Genomic DNA, 20,167 nt, shown 5'->3' with positions numbered 1-20,167 from the left:
CAGTCCACAATTTTTATTTATTTATATATATATATATATATTTTTTTTTTAATATATATTTTTATATATACATATTTTTTTATAAATAAATAAAATAAATGTATATATATAAATATATATATATTTTTTTTTATATTTTTTTATTTAATTTTTATTTAATTTTTATTAAAAAGTGTGACTAAAATAAATAAATTATTTCCTCACCCTTTATCTCAAAAATGTAATCAGAAATGTTCCACACCAACAGTTGTAAACAAAGGCAGTGATGCACACAGGATGATTTCTTTAGCCAGCCTCCCAACAGGGAAAGTTTCACTAAAGTCATCCTACTGACATTAGTATTTTCAAAAACACTGTTTAAGCGTGTGTTAATCTTTATAAAACAGCACATGGCCTCGGTATCCTTAAGGGGCCGGTAGCATCAGCTGCTAACAATCTGTGGTTGTGCTTCAATATAGTCAAATGTCTGAATCTTGTATTGGTTTTCCCATTCAAATCAATTAATCTATACATTAAGTCTCCAGGTTAATGTAATATTGTTCTCAACATTATTACTTTTGACTTTGTCTGTTAACTGAACACAATTTCCCAACAGAGTTCAGGGGAAAAATGAACATCTGAGCGTCAGGAAGATTTAATATAGCACACTTTAAAATACAATGAAATCTCAAGGTGCTCAAAGCAGTAGTTTACTCTAAACAAAAGGCTAAGTCTGTTTTGCATTGCAGAGCTGCTCTCAGGTTCAACCAGCAGAACATAAAAGTCTCTTTGCAATGCATAACACGGTCAACAGTTGTCAGCAGTTTGATTTATATCGCAAAGCAGACAATAAAAATGCTTTTGTTACAGGGTGGGTTTTATTATCTCTAACTGATAGCACTCAGTATCTATTCATGACCTTTAACAATCAGAGGTGGGAGCACACCTGGAGGCAGAATAAATGGACTACATTATGGCAGACTGTTTTATGCAAGTTTAATTTACTGGTTAGTACTGTATTTCATTTTCTGTAGCCGCTCAGAGAGCCTTCTACTACTCTAATAGTACTCCAACCTGCCAAAGTAGTAAGCCTCCATTGTGCTCTACATACTTCCAGTTTTCACCATTTTCTCCCAGTTAACTTGATATCTATACCCAGTTCTTACAATGAAGGATCTGAAATCCCAAAAGACAGACTTTATGATGAGAGGTAGGGCGGCAACCAAAGATTATTTTCATTGTCAATAAATCTGCCGAATATTTAAAAATTATAGAAAAATCGATTAACTGTTTTCAAATTCTGAGGTGATGTCTTTAAAGGTCTTGTTTTGTCCAAATATATTCAGTTAAATAATATATAAAACAGAAAAAAGCAGAATTCTCCATATTTGAGAGGCTGAAAACAGCATTTTCTCCCATTTAACCATTATGTAAACAGATACAGATCATTTTTTTGTCGATCCACTAATCAATTAGCTGAATAATTGTTGGTACTCTAATGAAGAGTGTAAAAAACTAGTGCAGTGGTCAGAAGATGATCCCTCACAGGCCTCCCACCAGCGAACTATGTTGGCTGTGTTTGTTGGAGCGCCAGAGGCACCGCTGTCAGGAGCTATTTCCTGTTTTATGTGGAAGGCACAAACTATTTGGACCACCTGCTCTTTCACTGAAATAGACCGAGAGGCGAATCCAAATGGAAGCTGTGACCCCTTCAATTCAATTTATTCCATTTGTACAGTTTAGAAACATGGAAGCAAAGTGATTAAAAAAAAACACACACACACACACACACACACACACAGATAGAATAACTCAGAAAAAAAGGGTTGCAATCAATAATCTGTGTGGGCGAGATAACAGAAACCCTAAGGGTCTATACGAAAGACAAGATGGCAAGCTGAGCGACAACCTCCCGGAATAACAATCTGCTGTGCTGTAAATGAAAATAAATTGTAGATTTTTTTTATGTATTTATTCATCCCACGTCTCAATGGAGATGCTGATTGAGAGGAGAACCGATAGAAGAAGTGTTTTCAATGTTGATTATAGGCATTGCTCGCATTGAGGTGCAGCTCCAATTTTGGTATGCTCACTATAAGGAAGTTAACATTGCACATTTATAACTATAGTCATTATGCAACACAACCAAATGCAGATGTCTTGCTACACAAGAAAAAACAAACAACACAGCAAAAAACGTCAATTCTCTGGGAAATATGGACGACATCTTAACATAAAACATCATCAGCTAAACACTGTCCCATCAACTTTTACTCTGTTTGAGCACTAAGCATCCCTGATGTAAACACAGAGTCTCACCGATCCCCACGCTTCCTTCTCCAATGATGAGGAGTGTATTCTGTCATGTGCCATTACTGCTCCAGTAACAAACAATAAAAACAAATGAAGACAGAAATGTAGCAAAATACATGGGAGCTACCAATGGCATCGACAGCACATGTATATGTTCCGGCTGGTGCAAAACAGAAATGGAGAGTCAAAGTGATTGACACACACACACACACACACACACACACACACACACACACACACACACACACACACACACACACACACACACACACACACACACACACACACACACACACACAATGACATTCAGATGCACCGAATGTCATTTTTTGTTTTCAAAGCTTCTATCGAGGTTTTCAAATGAAGCTTCGATTACCTGTCTTCATATTTTCTGAAATCATCACCCTAAAAAAAAATGAAAAAGATATATCATTTTTTTCATTGTGGTTCTATTAATGTTATTGGTGCTGTTATACTGCCCTGTCAATACAGGTGTGAGCCTTCATGTGTGTGCAGCAAGAGGGAGAAAATGTTAACAGCCAAAACATATGGATTGAAACATATCATTTCTAATAATAATAATAATAATAACAATACAATCCTACGCAATCTAATTCTACAATAGTATTATACTGATAGTATTAGTGTAGCCTAATCTTTAACTGCAACTGTGCAGAAATACCTGGTTTAAACAGAATGGACATGCAAAAAAAGTCTCTGAAGCATTGGAATGTTTATTTAACATAAATACATTTTTCGTTAGATTTATCACATAATAATTACAAGAAGAAAAATTTTAAATGTCCCAGATTTTGTTCTAAAATAACCATGTTTACTTGTTTATATCTGCATTTTAAATGTTTCAAGAGGCGAGGCTTTGAGGATGAGCACTAACCGACGTGTTTGGCAAATGTAACGTTTTCTTGTGTAACGTTGGCTACGGTTTCTGTAGCGTAAACTTCCCCAATCCAATTAGGAGCTCCTCGGCTAACTTTACTCTGAGCCGTCTAGAACGCATGAGGTAAATGCGACAGAGTATTTGGTTCTGAAAAGGCGATTAAAAAAAGACACCATCCTCTTAACACCTTTATAAACTTAGAATAGCCCCAATCGCTCTTCTTCAACGTGTGTAGATACCTTAAGCTCGACGGACTTGCCGTGACTAGTCATGATTTCCAGTTTTGTGTATTACACATTCTTTTCTAAAGCCTTGTGTGACATATATACCATCTAAACTATACATGCATAGTTGGTAAGACTCTGAAGTGTAAATCATAAACCCTCATCTAACACAAGCCCGATGCCATGCGCCATGTGGTCACTGCTTCCACCCAAAGCTTGTTAGTGAGCCATGTGTGCACACATTTTCAGCATGGGTAACCCCAGCAGGAACCAAACCCTCAAACCTGGCAGGGTTAGTGCACCATCAACCTGCACAGGATGACTTTCTTTTACTTCGGTCACTGATTAGGTCTCGGCACTTTCTTTGCACAGAGCTGGACATCTGTTGTGATTTGAATAATATGTGACAATGCAAAGAGAAAGCTGCATATATATATTATACAGTACACAGATGCATAGTTTCATTGAATTACTGGAAAATCCATGAGGGTTTATTGCCGTCTGGTTAGCAAGTAACCAACCCCTCTGGCTTTAAGGAGGCTAATGTACCTTCTGCTTTTTCCGCATGAATTAGAAATCTCTAAAATATTTGCTGATAACATGAAAGTGATTCCACTTACTGTACATTTTTATAGGCCTTCAATTCCTAACTTTCTTTGCTCCTTTGAATATAATTTAGTTTATTATTATTCATTTTAGTGAGACGTCTCCCTGTGAATCTGATCTGTTGATGATATTTGGTGTTGATGCAAAATCAGCCTTCACACGTTCACATGCTGTCAACATACTGCTTATTTTAACAGCACTATTTCATTACAACACTGTAGCCAAGTCGTACTGAACAATCTGATGCTCTGAGTTTCTCTCTTTAACAGAAATACTGTTATTACTTTTTAAAGAATTCTTCTTTGCCTTTTTGTTTTTTGTGTGGTTTAAGTTACTGTCAACCATCTGCCACTATCCTTTCCTTTCCTGGTATGTTTTTAATGTTAAATATCTGTAAGACGGGTTCAACCGGGACAGAGGATGTCGCATGTGCACAGATTGTAAAGCCCTCTGAGGCAAATTTGTAATTTGTGATTCAGGGCTATACAAAATAAACTGAATTGAATTGAATTGAACCGACATTAGAGTACCAGCAAACAAAAAATGGAAAATTAGAGGCAATTTGAATGAATATGTTACGAAAAAACGAATGAACAGATTGGGGATAACCTTCAGTATTGTGTTGTAATAATAATAATGTACTTATTGAGCCAATAGTGATGGTAAATATCCAATCTGATTTACCCAGCATTTGTATGCAATTGGCACAAAACTCATAACTTTCATTCTGCTGAAGTGGAGTAATGCTGTTAGAGATTCCCCAACAGCAGATGAGACAGGAAAATCTGTGTTCCAGGTCAGCCTTTGTTTTGGTTAAGTGTTGACATAGTTATTTTAAAACAAAAATAACAATAAATCATCATTTTGATGCTCAGATTTTGCAGCGTTGCTAGAATATAAGAGTATTTCTCTCAAATAAAAGACTGAGGAAAAATAACAAAACATTCAAAACATATGGGGGGCAAAATAAATGGCTATTAAGTTAAAGCAGCTATAACCTTTGTTTGCACTGAAGCCCTTATCAGTACATAATCTAAGTCTGATGGCATCGCTGTAGCCTTTTGACCCCACATTGATTGACAGTTGATGTCTCAGCCCTCTAAATAAAACAGCACAATATCAGCTTTGCACTGAGGATGTCGACCCCCAACCCTCGCTGAAAAAGAAGAGAGAGAGAATCTCACAGATGGGATTATCACTTCAAAGGTCGGATGTGATGATTTGTTGTCAGGTTTTGTGACGGATGCTTGTCAGCTGCTGGGTTTTATGTAGCTTGGCAGCGTAGAGCAGAGCAGACAGACAGGTGAGCTGTGCCCAACGCCTGCTGGACATCAGGCCGGCAGCTCCAAGGCTTTTTTACTGCCCTCTACACACCCACAGCAATGCTCTGCAGATTCCCAAGATGCACCCTGACATAGTGCTGCACATAAAGACGTGAATATCAGTGTATCTTTTGGGTAAATAGGGGCAAATCTGCAACATTTCAATGAGAAAAGATGGAAAATGGAACACCAAATGTATGATTCAGCCTGATAAAAAGGGTGTGTTCTCACACAGTGCAGCTTAAATATAAATCAGTTATTTTCCGTGTCAGCGGTCCCCGAAGGGAGAATTATTGTGTCTTGCTTCTGCCAAGAGAAAAAAATACAAATGTGGAGTTAATTTCCAGAGTGCTATGTGTCTATTTCGGTTCATTATTGATCTTTTATCATTCAATCCCTCCAAAATATAGAGGACAAGAAATGTTCTCCTTTTCCACGGTTGGGAATTCATTTGACAAGAGTGTGTGGCATGTGTTTCCACTGGCTGAGTTCTCATTTGGGGCTGACAAAAAAAAAAAAAAAAAAGCTCATCAGATGTCTGCTGGTCCCTGAGATGGAAAACACTGAGAAACGCTGCCCTAGATAACAAGTCAGTCCAACCCCTCCTGCCAAACTGCAGGAGAGCTGAAGTATCAAACAGCAATCAGAAGCACGGACCGGCGTCTGTGCAGGGACGTACTGTAGTCGGGTTTGGGAGGAAATTCAAGGGCTGTTTGTGCAGGACCGGGGACAGCTTGGGAATTCTGGCAGGTTGCATCCACACACACACACACACACACACACACACACACACACACACACACACACTTTAATGCATGTCCACTCTTGACCCATGGTCGATTTCTCCTGCTGTTTGATGAGCCGCTCTTGTCAGCTGTGATCAAAAGCAACCCGCCCTCCATTTGCACGTACAACTTCTTCCACCTAAATCTCTGCCCTCACCTTAACATCTCACCCAGACTTAACCGTTCTCTTCCATAGATGAATAGTAAAATATGCTTCAGCACTGCCAAAGTTGAAGATCAGGACACCCACACTGACACTGCAATGCAGATATCGAAAGAATGAGTAATAACAAGAAGATATAACAAGAGACTGAGGATGCAAGTAAATTAAAGGAGGTGTAATCACATTTCAGAATATCAATATAGCAGCAAACAGCTAATTGATTTATAAAGATATAGTAGATTAATGGCATCCTAAGCAGAGATCAAACGCAATCTCCCTCTGTGTGTGTGTGTGTGTGTGTGTGTGTGTGTGTGTGTGTGTGTGTGTGTGTGTGTGTGTGTGTGTGTGTGTGTGTGTGTGTGTGTGTGTGTGTGTGTGTGTGTGTGTGTGTGGTAATCAGAGCTTCTCTGTTCTGTTGTTCAGAGCTTCTCTGTTCTTTGTTGACGTAGGAGGGCAGGATTTTTTCACCCTTGAATTGGGAAAATTAATTAAAAGACATCTAATCCGTTAAATCGAGATGTGAATTCTGAGATAATGCTGACTCCTTCAGCAGAAGCTCCTCTGGCAGGTCTTTCCAAGTTATTGGGGCTGGAAGGGCCACCAGGACTCAGGATCTGAGGTTGCACCCTGGTTTACCGGAAATGAAAAGCTCTGTGATAAAGCTCAAAGCCAGACTGAGCAATTTCTGTTCAGATCATAGAGATATCCAAGTGATGCTGTTTTAATTTAACAAGCTATAAATATATAAGTCGTTATGGTACTACTAATTGATGGCCTATGTATGACACACCTGACTGTAGTTTGGAGGTAAAGGCCTCAGACTTTTTAGGTGTTGTTATAATATTTTGCATTTCATCAATTAAGGTGACAAGTTTTCTGTTATGTTTTTTTTGTGTGTGATGGGATGTATGTAGAGGTCTGCATAGTTAAACTGTAGCAGCCTGGTATCCATGCAAAACTAATACATTATGAAAACGATTAACGTGACTAGTTACTTTTGATACCAATTAATAAGTAATATTGTTTCTTTTAAAGGAGTAATAAATAAGAAGTACATTTTAACATTTCCTGAATAACTTGTCCAACTTTGTGGGGGAAAAGTGATTATTATTGTTCAGAATTAAATTTAGATTTTTTTTTGTATCGTAAATCATATGTGTCAGATATTAAATTGTATATGAAAAACAACATGTGAGTAGAATAACCAATAAGTGCTGTTGAATGGGGTTTTTACTAATGCCTATTTGAATTAACAATGAATGTATTAGAATGTGTTTAGTGTGTGTATTTCAAAAAATGTGGACAGTCATTCTTCAGTTCATATAAACAAAGAAACTCCCCAAGAAATTGCACCATGATGTGAAACGGAGAAAGGCAATACATCCTCACATTGGAGTAACTGTAACCGGAGGGTGTTTGGTATTTTTTGTCACTATTTTTGCTTTGAAAAATGCCTGAAAGATGAATGGCTCTCATAACCACATGTATCAAGTAAAGTGCTCTCCCTCAGTCCCAATGGTGTACTTTGTCTCTTCTCCCCTGCAGGTGAATGCTACCTGATGGAGTGGTCGGACTGGAGCTCATGTGTGAGTATCTGCGTCAAGGGGGCCGGCGTGGACTTCGGTTCGGTTCAGGTCCGCTCGCGAGCCGTGTTGGCCCAGGAGCCCGAAAACCTGCAGCTCTGTCCGGACCAGGCGTGGGAGTCTCAGCCCTGCACAGGTGAGAGCACTTTTAATAAGTACTAGCTTATTACTCAGTACATGCAAATTAGATTTCCAACCAGCCAGCGGCCCCAAACTTTGATTAATCTCTTCATTTTGCTTTAACCACATAGTCCTCATAAGCACGATCACTGAGAAGTGGAGCAGTGGAAACGTGATGGAGAATTCATCAGTGCATCAGAGGGCTAACACAGAAAGACACTTACGTCCGGGGTCATACCTGCAGGCTGTTTAGTCTTCTATCCGTCTGAACCTGCATGTTTGGACTGTGAAAGGGAAACTGGAACAGCAGGAGAAACCCGCAGAGAGAACACGTTGAGTGTGTGGAGAAGGGATTAGCAGGCTGGAATCACATGAAGGTTTTTTTCTTTTTTCATCCTGCCAGGTGACAGCGCAAACCACTGAGCCACCTCAGTATCCAAACATGATGGAAAAATACTAGAGCGCCAACTACTGCTATCACTTTGTTTTTTTCCATCTGCACTATTGGTCAATTGGCGCTCTCCCAGATGGGACTATCCCTCGACTCGGACCCCCTGTGCTCATTTACTGTTCGGATCTCTGCAGGTTCCCCCAGGCGCGTTCATCTCCCATTAGGTGCAGCGTGGGCTGTGAATCACTACCACCACCAAAGCTCAGCATGCACCGTAGCCACCGGCTCCATTCTGCAGAGCAGCCACCTCGTGCTCACCCTCCCTCTTCCTCCCACTCTTCCTCTCCTCCCACCTCTCCCTGGCTACTGTACGCAGCCCACGCAGCAGTCTTCACGAGTCTGACCTGGTTTCACAGCATCACTCGAGGCATAGGGGGGTGTGTGTGTGTTGGGAGGGGAGTGGCCCAGCAAGACCAGTAAAGACGCAGAAAGAAGAGAGAGAAGGAGCACGGTGATGGAGGAAGGGAGGCTAAGGACAGGGGGGAGATCAAATAATTGCATTAAAAATTAATTTAGTGGGGGTGGTCCCAGTAGCCTAATGTTAGTGGCACAAACCACAGAGCGGCTTTGAGTCCTGTCTGTGGAGATCTTTGTTGCATATGTGACCCGTCTCCTTCCCCACGTTTCCTGTCTTCTTTTCTTTTCTTGTCTTTTCTTTCTGCTCCGTGGGTCACAACGCTTTGTTTTGCCACATGCAGAGGACAGCCAGCCTGTTATCTGCACCATGTCTTCATTCTGTGTCACACACATTCACATTGAGCTAGCAGCTAATAGGACCAATGTGTCTCTTCTTTGAAATAGAAATGTGAGATGTTATTAGTGATTGTATCAGTGTTTCCGCTGGTGATGTTTTTATTACTTTGCCGCAAAAAAGAAAATCACAAAACAAATCAAAACATTACCCGATCCATCATCTGATCCACTTCCTCAATAGGTTGTTGCTGCTGCTGCACAACAGCTTTGTTACTGAACATGCGAAGCGAGAATCCCTCTTTCGCCTCCCACCCCACGCAAGAAACAGTCAGCTCATCTTACAAGTTAATGGCACAATGTTTGAAAAGATAACTTATATATTACGCGAGGAAAAGACGAGCAGACGAGGCATGTATCCATTTAGCATTTAAGATAAGATAAGATAAGATAATCCTTTATTAGTCCCGCAGCGGGGACATATACAGGCTTACAGCAGCATAGATATAGTGCAAACAAGAGACATAGTAAAAGAAAAACAAGATAAAAGAAAAAAAAAAACATATATAACTGAAATATTATATGTACAGACAGAAAAACTATGATAACTATAATTGCACAGTGTATTGTATTGCACAGGTTAGTTAGCTAGACAATAGGCTTATGTGCATAATATGAATAATTCATGATTTTATTATCATTATTATTCTATTATATCCATTGCTGCTGTGTTGTAATTCTATTATGTTGTTCATTCTGTACACATGACATCTATTGCACTTCTGTCCACCCTGGTAGAGGAGTCCCTCCTCTGTTGCTCTCCCAGAGCTTTCTTCCTCTTTTTTTCTCCCTGTTAAAGTTTTGGGTTTTTTTTTTTCCTGTTTGAATGAAAGAGTCCTGTGACAGAGGATGTCGTATGACTTACAGATTGCAAAGCCCTCTGAGGCAAAATTGTGATTTGTGATTTTGGAGCTATACGAAACAAATTGAATTGACTATATATTATGTAGCCATTTAACGTGATTGCATAGGTGCAGCTGGGCTGTGGGTGTGCTTACTTTGCATATTAAAACAATTGTGTTATAGCTGTCTATAGGTGTTTGTTTATGGACATGGATCAATCATAGTGATAGGTGAGCTCTGGAGGAGACAGGTGAGGTGAATGGAAAATGTATTTAATACAAATTGTCTTGCTAAAGAGTGAAACACAAGGTTTATCCCGACTCCATTCATCTGTGTAGAGTCCCTGACCAGCTCATTTGAATAGCAATTACTGTTTTTACTTATAAGTGACAGTGGATTAATGATTTAGAAGATACACCCTGCGCCTGCATTTGTGTGTGAATATGTGTGATGGGGGTGGTTTTAATGCATCTTTGTGTAAATGAAAAGGCTTGAAAATCAGCGTCTCCTCTCTCACAGAGGCTTTCAGCTTCAAAAAGCCTTTTATTTGCCAGTACAACTTGTGACAGTATTTCTGCTTTCAGAGTGGCTCTTCCTCTGAGAAATGTTCCAATAGCAGCTAAACTCTGATATCCTTGTAAAAGATGGTGGGAAGTGCCGGCTGAAGTGAGCGGTTGAATGATAATTTAACACATTTCAGGGTGAAGTTGTCGCAGCTGCAGACAAATCGTCCTGTGAAAGCTGCAGATAGAGCCGTGCCATCGACCGGAGCAGTGATACTGTAGCCGGGGCCGGTGGAGAGTAGATCGTTCCTTTGTTCAAGGTTAAATTGTTAATTTTACGCTAGCGGAATGGGCTGGACTGATGATTGGTTACACACAACTCCATAGGGAAATATGGCCATTTACTGCACTGATGGAGATATTGATAAAGTCATAATAGCATTGATAGAAAGTCATTAAGCAAAAGCTCTTAGTGAAGATTAAAACATTGAACCGGACCCTTCTGTGAAGACACAGTGATAGTGATATTATATGACAGCAGCCTATTATACAACCATAACTTAGCAGCCGCTTTATTAATCTGTCACTCTCATGATTAATGGTCTTCACTGCAGACTCCCACTGCACAGTCTCTATAGATATTGATTATATTTTATTTTTGCTCTCAGGGGGAGAATGTTACGAGTACAAATGGTTCAGCAGCGGTCGTCTGAACTCCACCCGCCCCTCAGTCTGGTGTCAGCGCTCCGATGGACTCAATGTTACCGGTAAGGAACGTTTGAGTTACTAGGAACAAGTTTTTTAGAGGCTCCACTTATTACACCTATTAAATGAATGATGAGAAGAAAATCACAGTGTCCCCCTACATGCCATAGATCCGAGGTTCCTAATCTGTGGGGGTTACCAAATAAATTGGTTGTGTCTCAAAATGATTAACATCGTAGCGAGAGAACAAATTAGTTATGCCACACAAAATTAGGGTTTAAATATACTTTACTCTAATGTTTGTCCTGTGTAAATGTTTGCTTTTAATTCATTTGGAATAGCTGGATGATTTCACCTTTTTCAGGTGGCACTTAAGATGTCATCGGCTGATTGTTGTCCTGATTAATTGGTTTGGTCCATAAGTAGTGAAAAATAACCATCATAGCCTCCTAAAGCCCAAGTTGACATATTCAAATAGCTGAGCTGTCTGAGAACTATACAAAATATACTCAGTTTAATCCTGAAAAGACTATGGAAACCAGCAAATATTCACATTTGAGATGCTGGAACAAACAATCTTATGTTTTTTTCTTAAAGAAATGACTTAAAACTGTTGCAGATTAAATCATTTTCTGTTGAACAACTAATTTACTGATTGGTTCAGCTCTTAAAAACACTCAAATGATACAAAGAGGAAAATATACTATATCAGTATGTGTTCATGGGGAGAGGTTGTATTTAAAGCATGATTAGCAGTGAAGCTGAATTTATCTGAAAAGTGAGAAACTAAAATGTTACAGCAGCTCGACAGCTCAACGTTAAGTCTATATCAGTATGTGTCACTTTAATGTGGGAGGTAAAATTGACACAAAATATGTCAGAAATATTACACACTGTTCTAAAAAAAACTAAAAAAAACTAGGGGAAGCGAAGGTGGTGGGCGATGGCAGCCTGTGCAGCTATTCATCTCTGCATAACACCTGAACATGTCGTTACTCGCTTAGAATAGTATTAAAAATCAACCTGTCTACCTCAGCTATATTGATTTAAAGATGCATATGGATTAAAAAAACATTTTTTTATGGATGTACAGGCTGTGAAAAAAAACAACTTTTTAATATAAATCATGTAAATTTTCTTACTTGAGGTGACACTACTACTCAGCAAGACAGAGAAGACAGCACATGTACCACAACGCACAGATGATATTCGTCGTATTCCTTTAAAAACATAATGAATTTGATTGTATTGTCCTTTGACCCACAGGAGGTTGTCCTCCTCTGAACCCTCCAGTGGACAACAGCTCCTGTGAGCCTCCCTGTCTCATGCCAAAGTCCTTCTGCAATGAGGTGAGCCGCTCTTTATTCTCACATCACCTGTTTTTAAACACTCAATAAAAAATGATGAAAAGAAAAGATCTTGTAGAGAGCAATTTGCTCTTACACACAAAGACAAACAAGATATAAAGGGCACAGGTTCTCTGGATGAATGGCAGTCTCTCTACTCACTGTGACACACTGCTGCCAGAATTGAATTTGAATGCAGCGGGGAATGAAATGATGGCAGCATGAAGATGTAAAAGGCACTTTCGCGGAGTGTCACTCAGCTGGTCGGCATCAAAATCAGAAAAACAATATCTATGTTCACCAGATACAGCAGCTGGTAAACCTCACAGTTTATCCATACTAATAGCTTGTATGTTGTTGATTTTTTTTTTTTTTTTTTAATGAGCTGTATTGGTTGGTAGAGCAGACAGACTTAACAACCACAGAATAAGCAGGTCACAATCACGTAATGAGAAGTCGGTTTAGGACTTCTGAGGTCAAAGGTTCAATCCCCCAGACCGGCTTGACTAATACACTTAGTTGCCAGTTTATTAGGTAAACCTAGCTTAAACTAAAGCAGTATAATACAACAGTTCTGCAGTGAATGCTACCTTCATATATGTTATGTTGTTCAGTTATTATTGACACGTTTTAGGGAGGTGTTGATTCTACTTTATGGCCACTTTAGAGGATGTAGTTTGTGGTGATGTTGAATAGTGCAGGTGTTTCTAATATTTTGTCCACCCATTTATATCAGACTAAACAAGAGAAACACCTCTCTGTATAATTAATACACTTCACAAACAGGCTCTCAAATGTTTCTCTGGAAGCTGATTTTTTTTCAACTAGCAGGTCCTCTTCCATAAAACCCCTCTAGATTCATTCCCTTCCCTGCAGACTACTGTACATGCAGCTCTAACCAAACATGATTCTGCGCTGCCCCCTGCAGGCTGGTATATGCATGTGCGAGGAGGGCTTCACAGAGGTGCTGTCTCCCACTGGGCAGCTGGACCAGTGCGCCCCCATCCCCATCCTGGAGATCCCCACAGCGGGGGACAAGAAAGGGGATGTGAAGACCAGTCGTGCCATTAACCCCACCCTGCCCACCACCATCCAGCCTGGACGCACCGGGCGGACCTGGTACCTGCAGCCTTACGGACCAGGTCAGACCACATGACACACTTTAAGATTAGTCCAGATGTGTGCTAGTTTTTACCTAATGACTTCTCTTCACAGCGCTCACAGAAAAATACAAATGTAAAAATGCAAGAGACGCATCCAGTCGTAAAGAACTGTGTTTTGTTGCTGTCAAATGAAAAGCTTTAATCTCTTAACTGTCATGTTTGGTGAACTAACTCTGCCTTAACATACTCTTCAGAAACTCCCAGCTGTGAAGACATGATCACAAAAATAAAACACCAAATAAAAATGAGTCAGGAATGTGGAGAAAGTAAAAAGGCTACAGGCGTGGTTGGTTTTCAATTGAGAAATGTTAGTTTGACGGTGTTGTAAAATTTTAACAACCACAAAAGAGTAAACATAAAACACATCCAGCTAATGATGAATGTAAATCTGGCCTAGATTCAATATTACAAATCTCAAATTTGCCTCCGATGGCTTTACAATCAGTACAATATACGTACAACATCCTCTGTCTCATATTGGATGAAGAAAAACTTCCCCCAAAAAACTTTAGGAACTTAAGAAAATGTTCTGCTTAGAAATGTTCTGCTTAGAAATGTTCTGCTTGGACTACTCGATAAGAAAAACAAGCGTCCACTATGTATTTTTAAGTTTATCTGAAGTGAAAAAGGTTTAAGAAAGCCCGGCATTTTCTGAATTTTCTCAACCTGCAAAGCACCATGTAATCCTTGAGGTGAAGTTAAGGCATAAAGCTGAGAGGTTTTCACTTTACTTTCAGTTTGTGTTGGGCAGACTTTGTGTTGACATGGTCTAATTGACATCAGGGTTTAACATACTAGCGTGAAGTATAACTGGCACATTAAAAGCCAAAGATGCATCACACATGTCATCATGTCTGTTCCAGTCTGCTCTGATGCATGTCTGAACCTTGTAGCCGACTCTGAACTGCTGGCACATTAACATTTGAGAACTGCATCTGCACACTGTGTTGTGACTGATGGTGCATGACAGCAACAGAAACATTTAGAGTGCAGAACAGATTGGGTTAACGTCTGTCAGGAGCAGGAACTTCCACATTCACACGCCATCACAGAGCGTAACCCCTGGATCGTTTATCTTCCACATGTTCGCTTGTTTTGGAGCACACTTCTTTATGTAACCTCATTACAGTTAGATCTAAAGAGTGTTTTTTCCCTATTGAGAGAGATGAAAAAAGGTCAAACTTGGAACTTCTATAGTGTACTTTCATTGAATGAACCAGGTACCAATGAAATACTTACTTGTTTCTACTGGTACCTATATGTAGGTACAGTGGTAGACAACTGAAGTAACAACTGGGCATCGAAGATAAAAGGAGAATTAAATTACTACTACACTACTTGGAACTTATATATGGAAGAACCTTGACCAGCATTTATGGTTTCTAGCATACATTGAACAAGTACTCAGATCTTCCTGCATTCAAAACATTTTAGGTACAAAGGAACGAGGATTAAAGTACCAAAAGTAAAAGTACTCATTTCGTAAAATGTCTCATTTCAGAATAATATATATTTTATTATTGGATTATAATTTATAATCCAATTTATACTGCAGAGAAGATTGAAATATAGAAATACTTTTAGTTGTTGATTAAAATGTTGTATTAATTATCTAACTGTGCAAAGTATCCAGTAACTAAAGCTTTCAAAATACGTGTGGTGGAGTGAAAAGGACAATATTTTCATCCAAAATGTGGTGGAATAGAAGTATAAAGTATACGAAAACGGTACTTGTACTTTACTAAAGCACAATACAAGTACATCAAAATTGTACTCAAGAACAGTGCTTCAGTAAATGTACTTGAATACCATTACTAAGTACTTACAGGAATAAGTAGGTGGGGGAATATTGAATATTGATTCATGTAGGAATCAAGATTCTTATCTTCTTAGATTCCAAAAATCGATTTTAAAAAACGATTCTACACACCAAGTCTGAATAGTGTCAAGCATCTTTGATTGATTTTTTGGAAAGTCACATAAAATAACAATTTTACTTTATTACTTTAAATATAATAAATAAGCATTTTTATTTTTGTGTAATTTAAACTTATTATTCTTGGAGATACTGAACGTTTTAGTAAAAAGTTAGCAAGTTTAGCATAAATAAATGTTACCTTTTGTCTTTGGTTTTCTTTGTGTGTTGACATGATCCCAATCAGTTGATATGACTTTTGCTTTGTAATTTGCCACACTGCTTTTATCAACACTCAGTAGACTGGAGTAGATCTTTTAAATTAGCACCCATATTGACCTAATCGAGAACCTGTTTTAAACAAATCGTGTCCCAAAGAATTTGAATTGAATCATAAGATACCAAAAGTTTCAAACCCCAACAAGTGAAAACTGCCCTTTTCCTCTAAAATGCCTCGATGTTTCTCCACTGTACCTACCATAAAGCACCAGTAGGAACCAGTAAGTATTTTAAAGGCACCTGATTCATACAATAAATTGACTCTGTAAATTGCGTGTTGCATTTTTATGAAGTGCCACTGGTAAAAACAAAGAAGCAGCGACATGTTTTAAGCTTTCACAGAATTAATATTTGCAGCCTCCTCCTCCACAGATGGGAAGCTGAAGATGTGGGTGTATGGTGTAGCAGCCGGAGCCTTTGTGCTCCTCATATTCATAGTGTCTATGATATACCTAGCTTGGTGAGTTAACAAGTTTATTAACCCCCTATTTATCATCATCATCATCCTCATTCATAAAACCCGAAAAACATTTCCTCCCATCCGCTTTGAGTTAAAGCCCCCCCCCCCCTCTCCCCGTCGTCCAGCCCCCTCTCACATCACCAGTTTTTTGTCCTTTTTTTATAATTTCCGTTCTGCTTCCTTCATGCCTCCCTGTTGTGTGAGAGCAGCAGCTACTGTGCCACAGTGCATCGCTCTCTTAAGGCCCAAGAGTCTGACGCCAATGGGACGGCGGTCTGGATGGGCCAAAATGCACATGAGATGATTTACACCTGTCCCGATTGCCAAGAGCTGGCTTAAAGCAGCAGCAGCTAATGAGGAAGTGGAGGGTCCAACCCCTCCCCCTCGACACACCCTCCAGTATAAGTACCTGCAGTCCTTGACCTTTCCCCGTGACCTCTCTCTAAAGTGTCACATGTCCTGCCTGACTATAGCTGAGTGAAGGTGCTGGTGCAGGTGAGGACAAACCTTCCAGGAACATTTGTGTGTAGATCTTTAGAGCGTGTAGACCAGATAGACGGTGTTGCCTTACGTGTGTTCTGTTTATACCTGCTCTTAAAAGTGACCCATATCTGATTCAATGTGTTTACACCTGAACTATTTCATTCATGCTTTAAGCACCCACACATATTGTCATTTGGCTGTGTAAGCATATTGGTACATTTTCGTTTTCACTGCATTTATGTTAACTCAAAGATCAGATAAGTTTCCATAAAAATGAAGTTAAAGTGAAAAATCCAACTGGCAAATAACTAATTTCCAACATGTTTGAATCCACATATGAATGGTCATTTATATTCAGTTAACACATGATGAAATACATATACATATACATATAACATGTGTCTCATGTGAGCAAAATTAAGTAAGTCTTGGGTCTCTTTAAGCAGAGGGTGTAAACAGAATATACTGGATTAGCTTATTAGCATTGCATCCCTTGGTAACACCAGTGGAGGGTAGAAATACTCAGATCCTCCACCGAAGTGAAGAAGAAATTCCATGTTATTAAAGCCCTGCTTTGAAAACTGTTACTTTAAGAAGTAAAGGGGTAGATTTATTGCCCCATAGGGAAATATGTTCAGTGCACAGAAACACACAGATATCTACATAGCAACATACAGATAATATAAACAAAATCATCTAGCATTTATTCATTTATTCATTCAGCAATCATACTTTAAGTATTAAAACTAAGAAATATCTAAGAAATACATGTAAGAGCAAATAATGGTGTAGCTCCTCGATGTGGAGCCAATTTTAGGTACTTGGTAAAGTACTTGTTAAATAACTATACATCAGGAGAATGAGCCTGTGGAAACATACGACTAGCACATCACATTGTGTATTTAGACAATAATATAAATAACACAGTGTTGCTCCAAACATACATTTTGTTAAATTCTAATGGGTATGTCAATGCTTTTTTTTTTTGCTGTATAGTTACACAAGTTTCGCATTGGTTAATATATTATCGCTATATACATTGGTTTAAGCTGTAGTATAGTAGTATGTGAAGTACAGATCTCCTAAATCTACAGCAGTAGAAACATGGGGATGGATGAAGGAAACAGAGAGGTGGATATGATGTCATGCTGCCCCCTTGTGGCCGTAAGAGGAAGTAGGGCAAAACATTTCCTCTTCATTTCCCCTCCATTTCATTTCCTGCCGAACCAAGAGCTCATTATCATTTTCACACATTAAGCGTATTGATGATATTCATCTGTGTTCAGCTTTCTACAGTGTATATAATTGGTCTTAGTTGGACCTATTCTTAAATTTCTTTAAGAATATTTTTAGTTGATCAGCAATAAATCAATCAGAAATGTTTTTTAAAGTAAAAATGCTTCCCAATTATGAGGATTTTCTGTTTTACTTTGATTTACATAATCTTGTATTATATTGTTTTAAGGTTGGACTGTTGATCTGACAAAACAAGTTGTATAGTACAACATTTGCAAATTGCAATCGGCATTTTGAACCATTTTCTGAAATGTTATGGACAAAATGTTAAATTAAGAAAATTGCTGGCAGATTAATTGGTTATAAAAAACAATCATCAGCTGCAGCCATAGTAGTTCAATCAGTATTCGAGAACATGAAAAGAATTGTCAAAGCAAAAGAGAAAAAAGCACCATTATGATTTTTTCTTGGCTGCAGATAATGTTGCTGTTTGTCTGAATGTCAGTGAATATGTGTTTAGTCTGTAGTGATTTTGTCAGCTATTCAGATCAGAAACTTCAGAGAAAGATCCCCTGAGTTTTACTTTTGATCGTCTCTCTTAACTTTCTCTGGAAAGTTGGTTGAGACGATCGAGTGACAAATTTGTTTTCTGAAGCATTTTAATCCTCCGGAGAGCATTACACCACAAGTCTCTGTACTCTTTGGGTAGAAGTTTCGTGTAAACATTTTTAAAAAAAGTCAGTATAGTATGTTGAAAAAGTCATAGTATAAAATGTCATAGTATAGTATGTTGAAAAAAGCGACAGAAAAAGTCATAAAAAAGTCATGCATTTAGCATTATGTATTTCTGAAAAGTTTTTTAAACTCAATATATATCACTTACAAGTTGTTGAAGGACCAAAAATAGTCAGCGAATCCCAAGAAAAGCTCCACTGTTCACCATTATCTGGAATCTTAATGCTCCAACTGAGATGATTCCATCAAACCTCAGTTTAACAGCATCATTCAGTCTTTCATAAACACCCAGAGGCGTCCTAAACACAGCAAATAGGAAAATCCAGGTCTAGACTTCCATCTTGTCTTAAGTGATGATTCAGAGGGATTATTTTTGTATGAGTCTATATGTTGTTTTTTACTAAAAACCCACTCATTCTGGCTTCAAAATTGTATTTTTAAACCATCCAAATCTATTAAATACAGTCATACCTGAAGCATCACCAGCCTTATTCTTTCGAAATACTGCATTTCTTTGCATGATCAGAAAAATCTAAGATATTCGATTTCACTCTGCAGTTTGAAAACTAAAATCTATTCTACACTCATCAGGAAATGGCTGTTTCTCTATTGACTATAGTGAACTAATAGAAAACATACAGGTTCAACTATAAAATCTGAACTCAGCATTTAACCCATCCTAATCAATTAGAAGCCGTGGGCTGCTGAAAGCGCTCAGTCTCGCTCAAGGACACTTTGACATGTAGACAATTGATGCGGGGGGTCAAACTGCCAACCTTGAGGTTGAAGGACAATCACTCTAGAGAAAGAGACAACTTTCTGTACTGATCAATAATAACAATACTAGTTCAGGTGTGGGAATTCTCACTCTGACTCTGTTTTCGTCTTTCCACACAGCAAAAAGCCAAAGAGACCTCAGAGACAGAGGCAACAGAACAACCGACTAAAACCTCTGACTCTCGCCTACGACGGGGACACGGACATGTAGTCCTCCGGGAGACGCTTCACCGAGCACTTCACCTGTCACAGAGAACCACTTCACCACGCCGTCTCAGTGAGGGACACGGATGTTTGCAGCGTGAATGGACACGTCACAGAGCGGAGAAATTACAGAAAATCCTCTTACGGCAGAGACAGTGGTGGGGTTTATCCATTTCAAGTAGAGCTCCATTCAATCACCCCTTCTTTTCTTTTCTTTTTTTTTTGAAGTACTTTCTTTTGCAAGAGCCTTCGTGACCTCCAACGTGTTCAATGAAATGCCTTTTTTTTTTGGGCCCCAACACATCCCCCTCTACTTAAAAGAAA

The 20,167-nt window shown here is 38.8% G+C and overlaps 1 protein-coding gene across 1 annotated transcript in view; it reads left to right on the top strand.

Moving 5' to 3' along the window:
* Positions 1–19,850, top strand: part of LOC129109367 (thrombospondin type-1 domain-containing protein 7A) — a 142,760-nt gene extending 122,910 nt beyond the window's left edge. Inside the window, exons 23-28 of the mRNA XM_054621404.1 lie at positions 7,836–8,009; positions 11,209–11,307; positions 12,512–12,594; positions 13,520–13,733; positions 16,321–16,408; positions 19,760–19,850. Of these exons, the coding sequence (XP_054477379.1) occupies positions 7,836–8,009; positions 11,209–11,307; positions 12,512–12,594; positions 13,520–13,733; positions 16,321–16,408; positions 19,760–19,850 (749 nt within the window). The remainder of the gene's footprint in view (positions 1–7,835; positions 8,010–11,208; positions 11,308–12,511; positions 12,595–13,519; positions 13,734–16,320; positions 16,409–19,759) is intronic.
* Positions 19,851–20,167: the final 317 nt, after the last annotated feature.

This window comes from Anoplopoma fimbria, chromosome 20 (assembly GCF_027596085.1).
Source record: "Anoplopoma fimbria isolate UVic2021 breed Golden Eagle Sablefish chromosome 20, Afim_UVic_2022, whole genome shotgun sequence".
NCBI classification, from domain to species: Eukaryota; Metazoa; Chordata; class Actinopteri; order Perciformes; family Anoplopomatidae; genus Anoplopoma; species Anoplopoma fimbria.
Note: the sequence above shows the minus strand (reverse complement) of the source record. Positions and strands in the feature narration are given on the sequence as shown.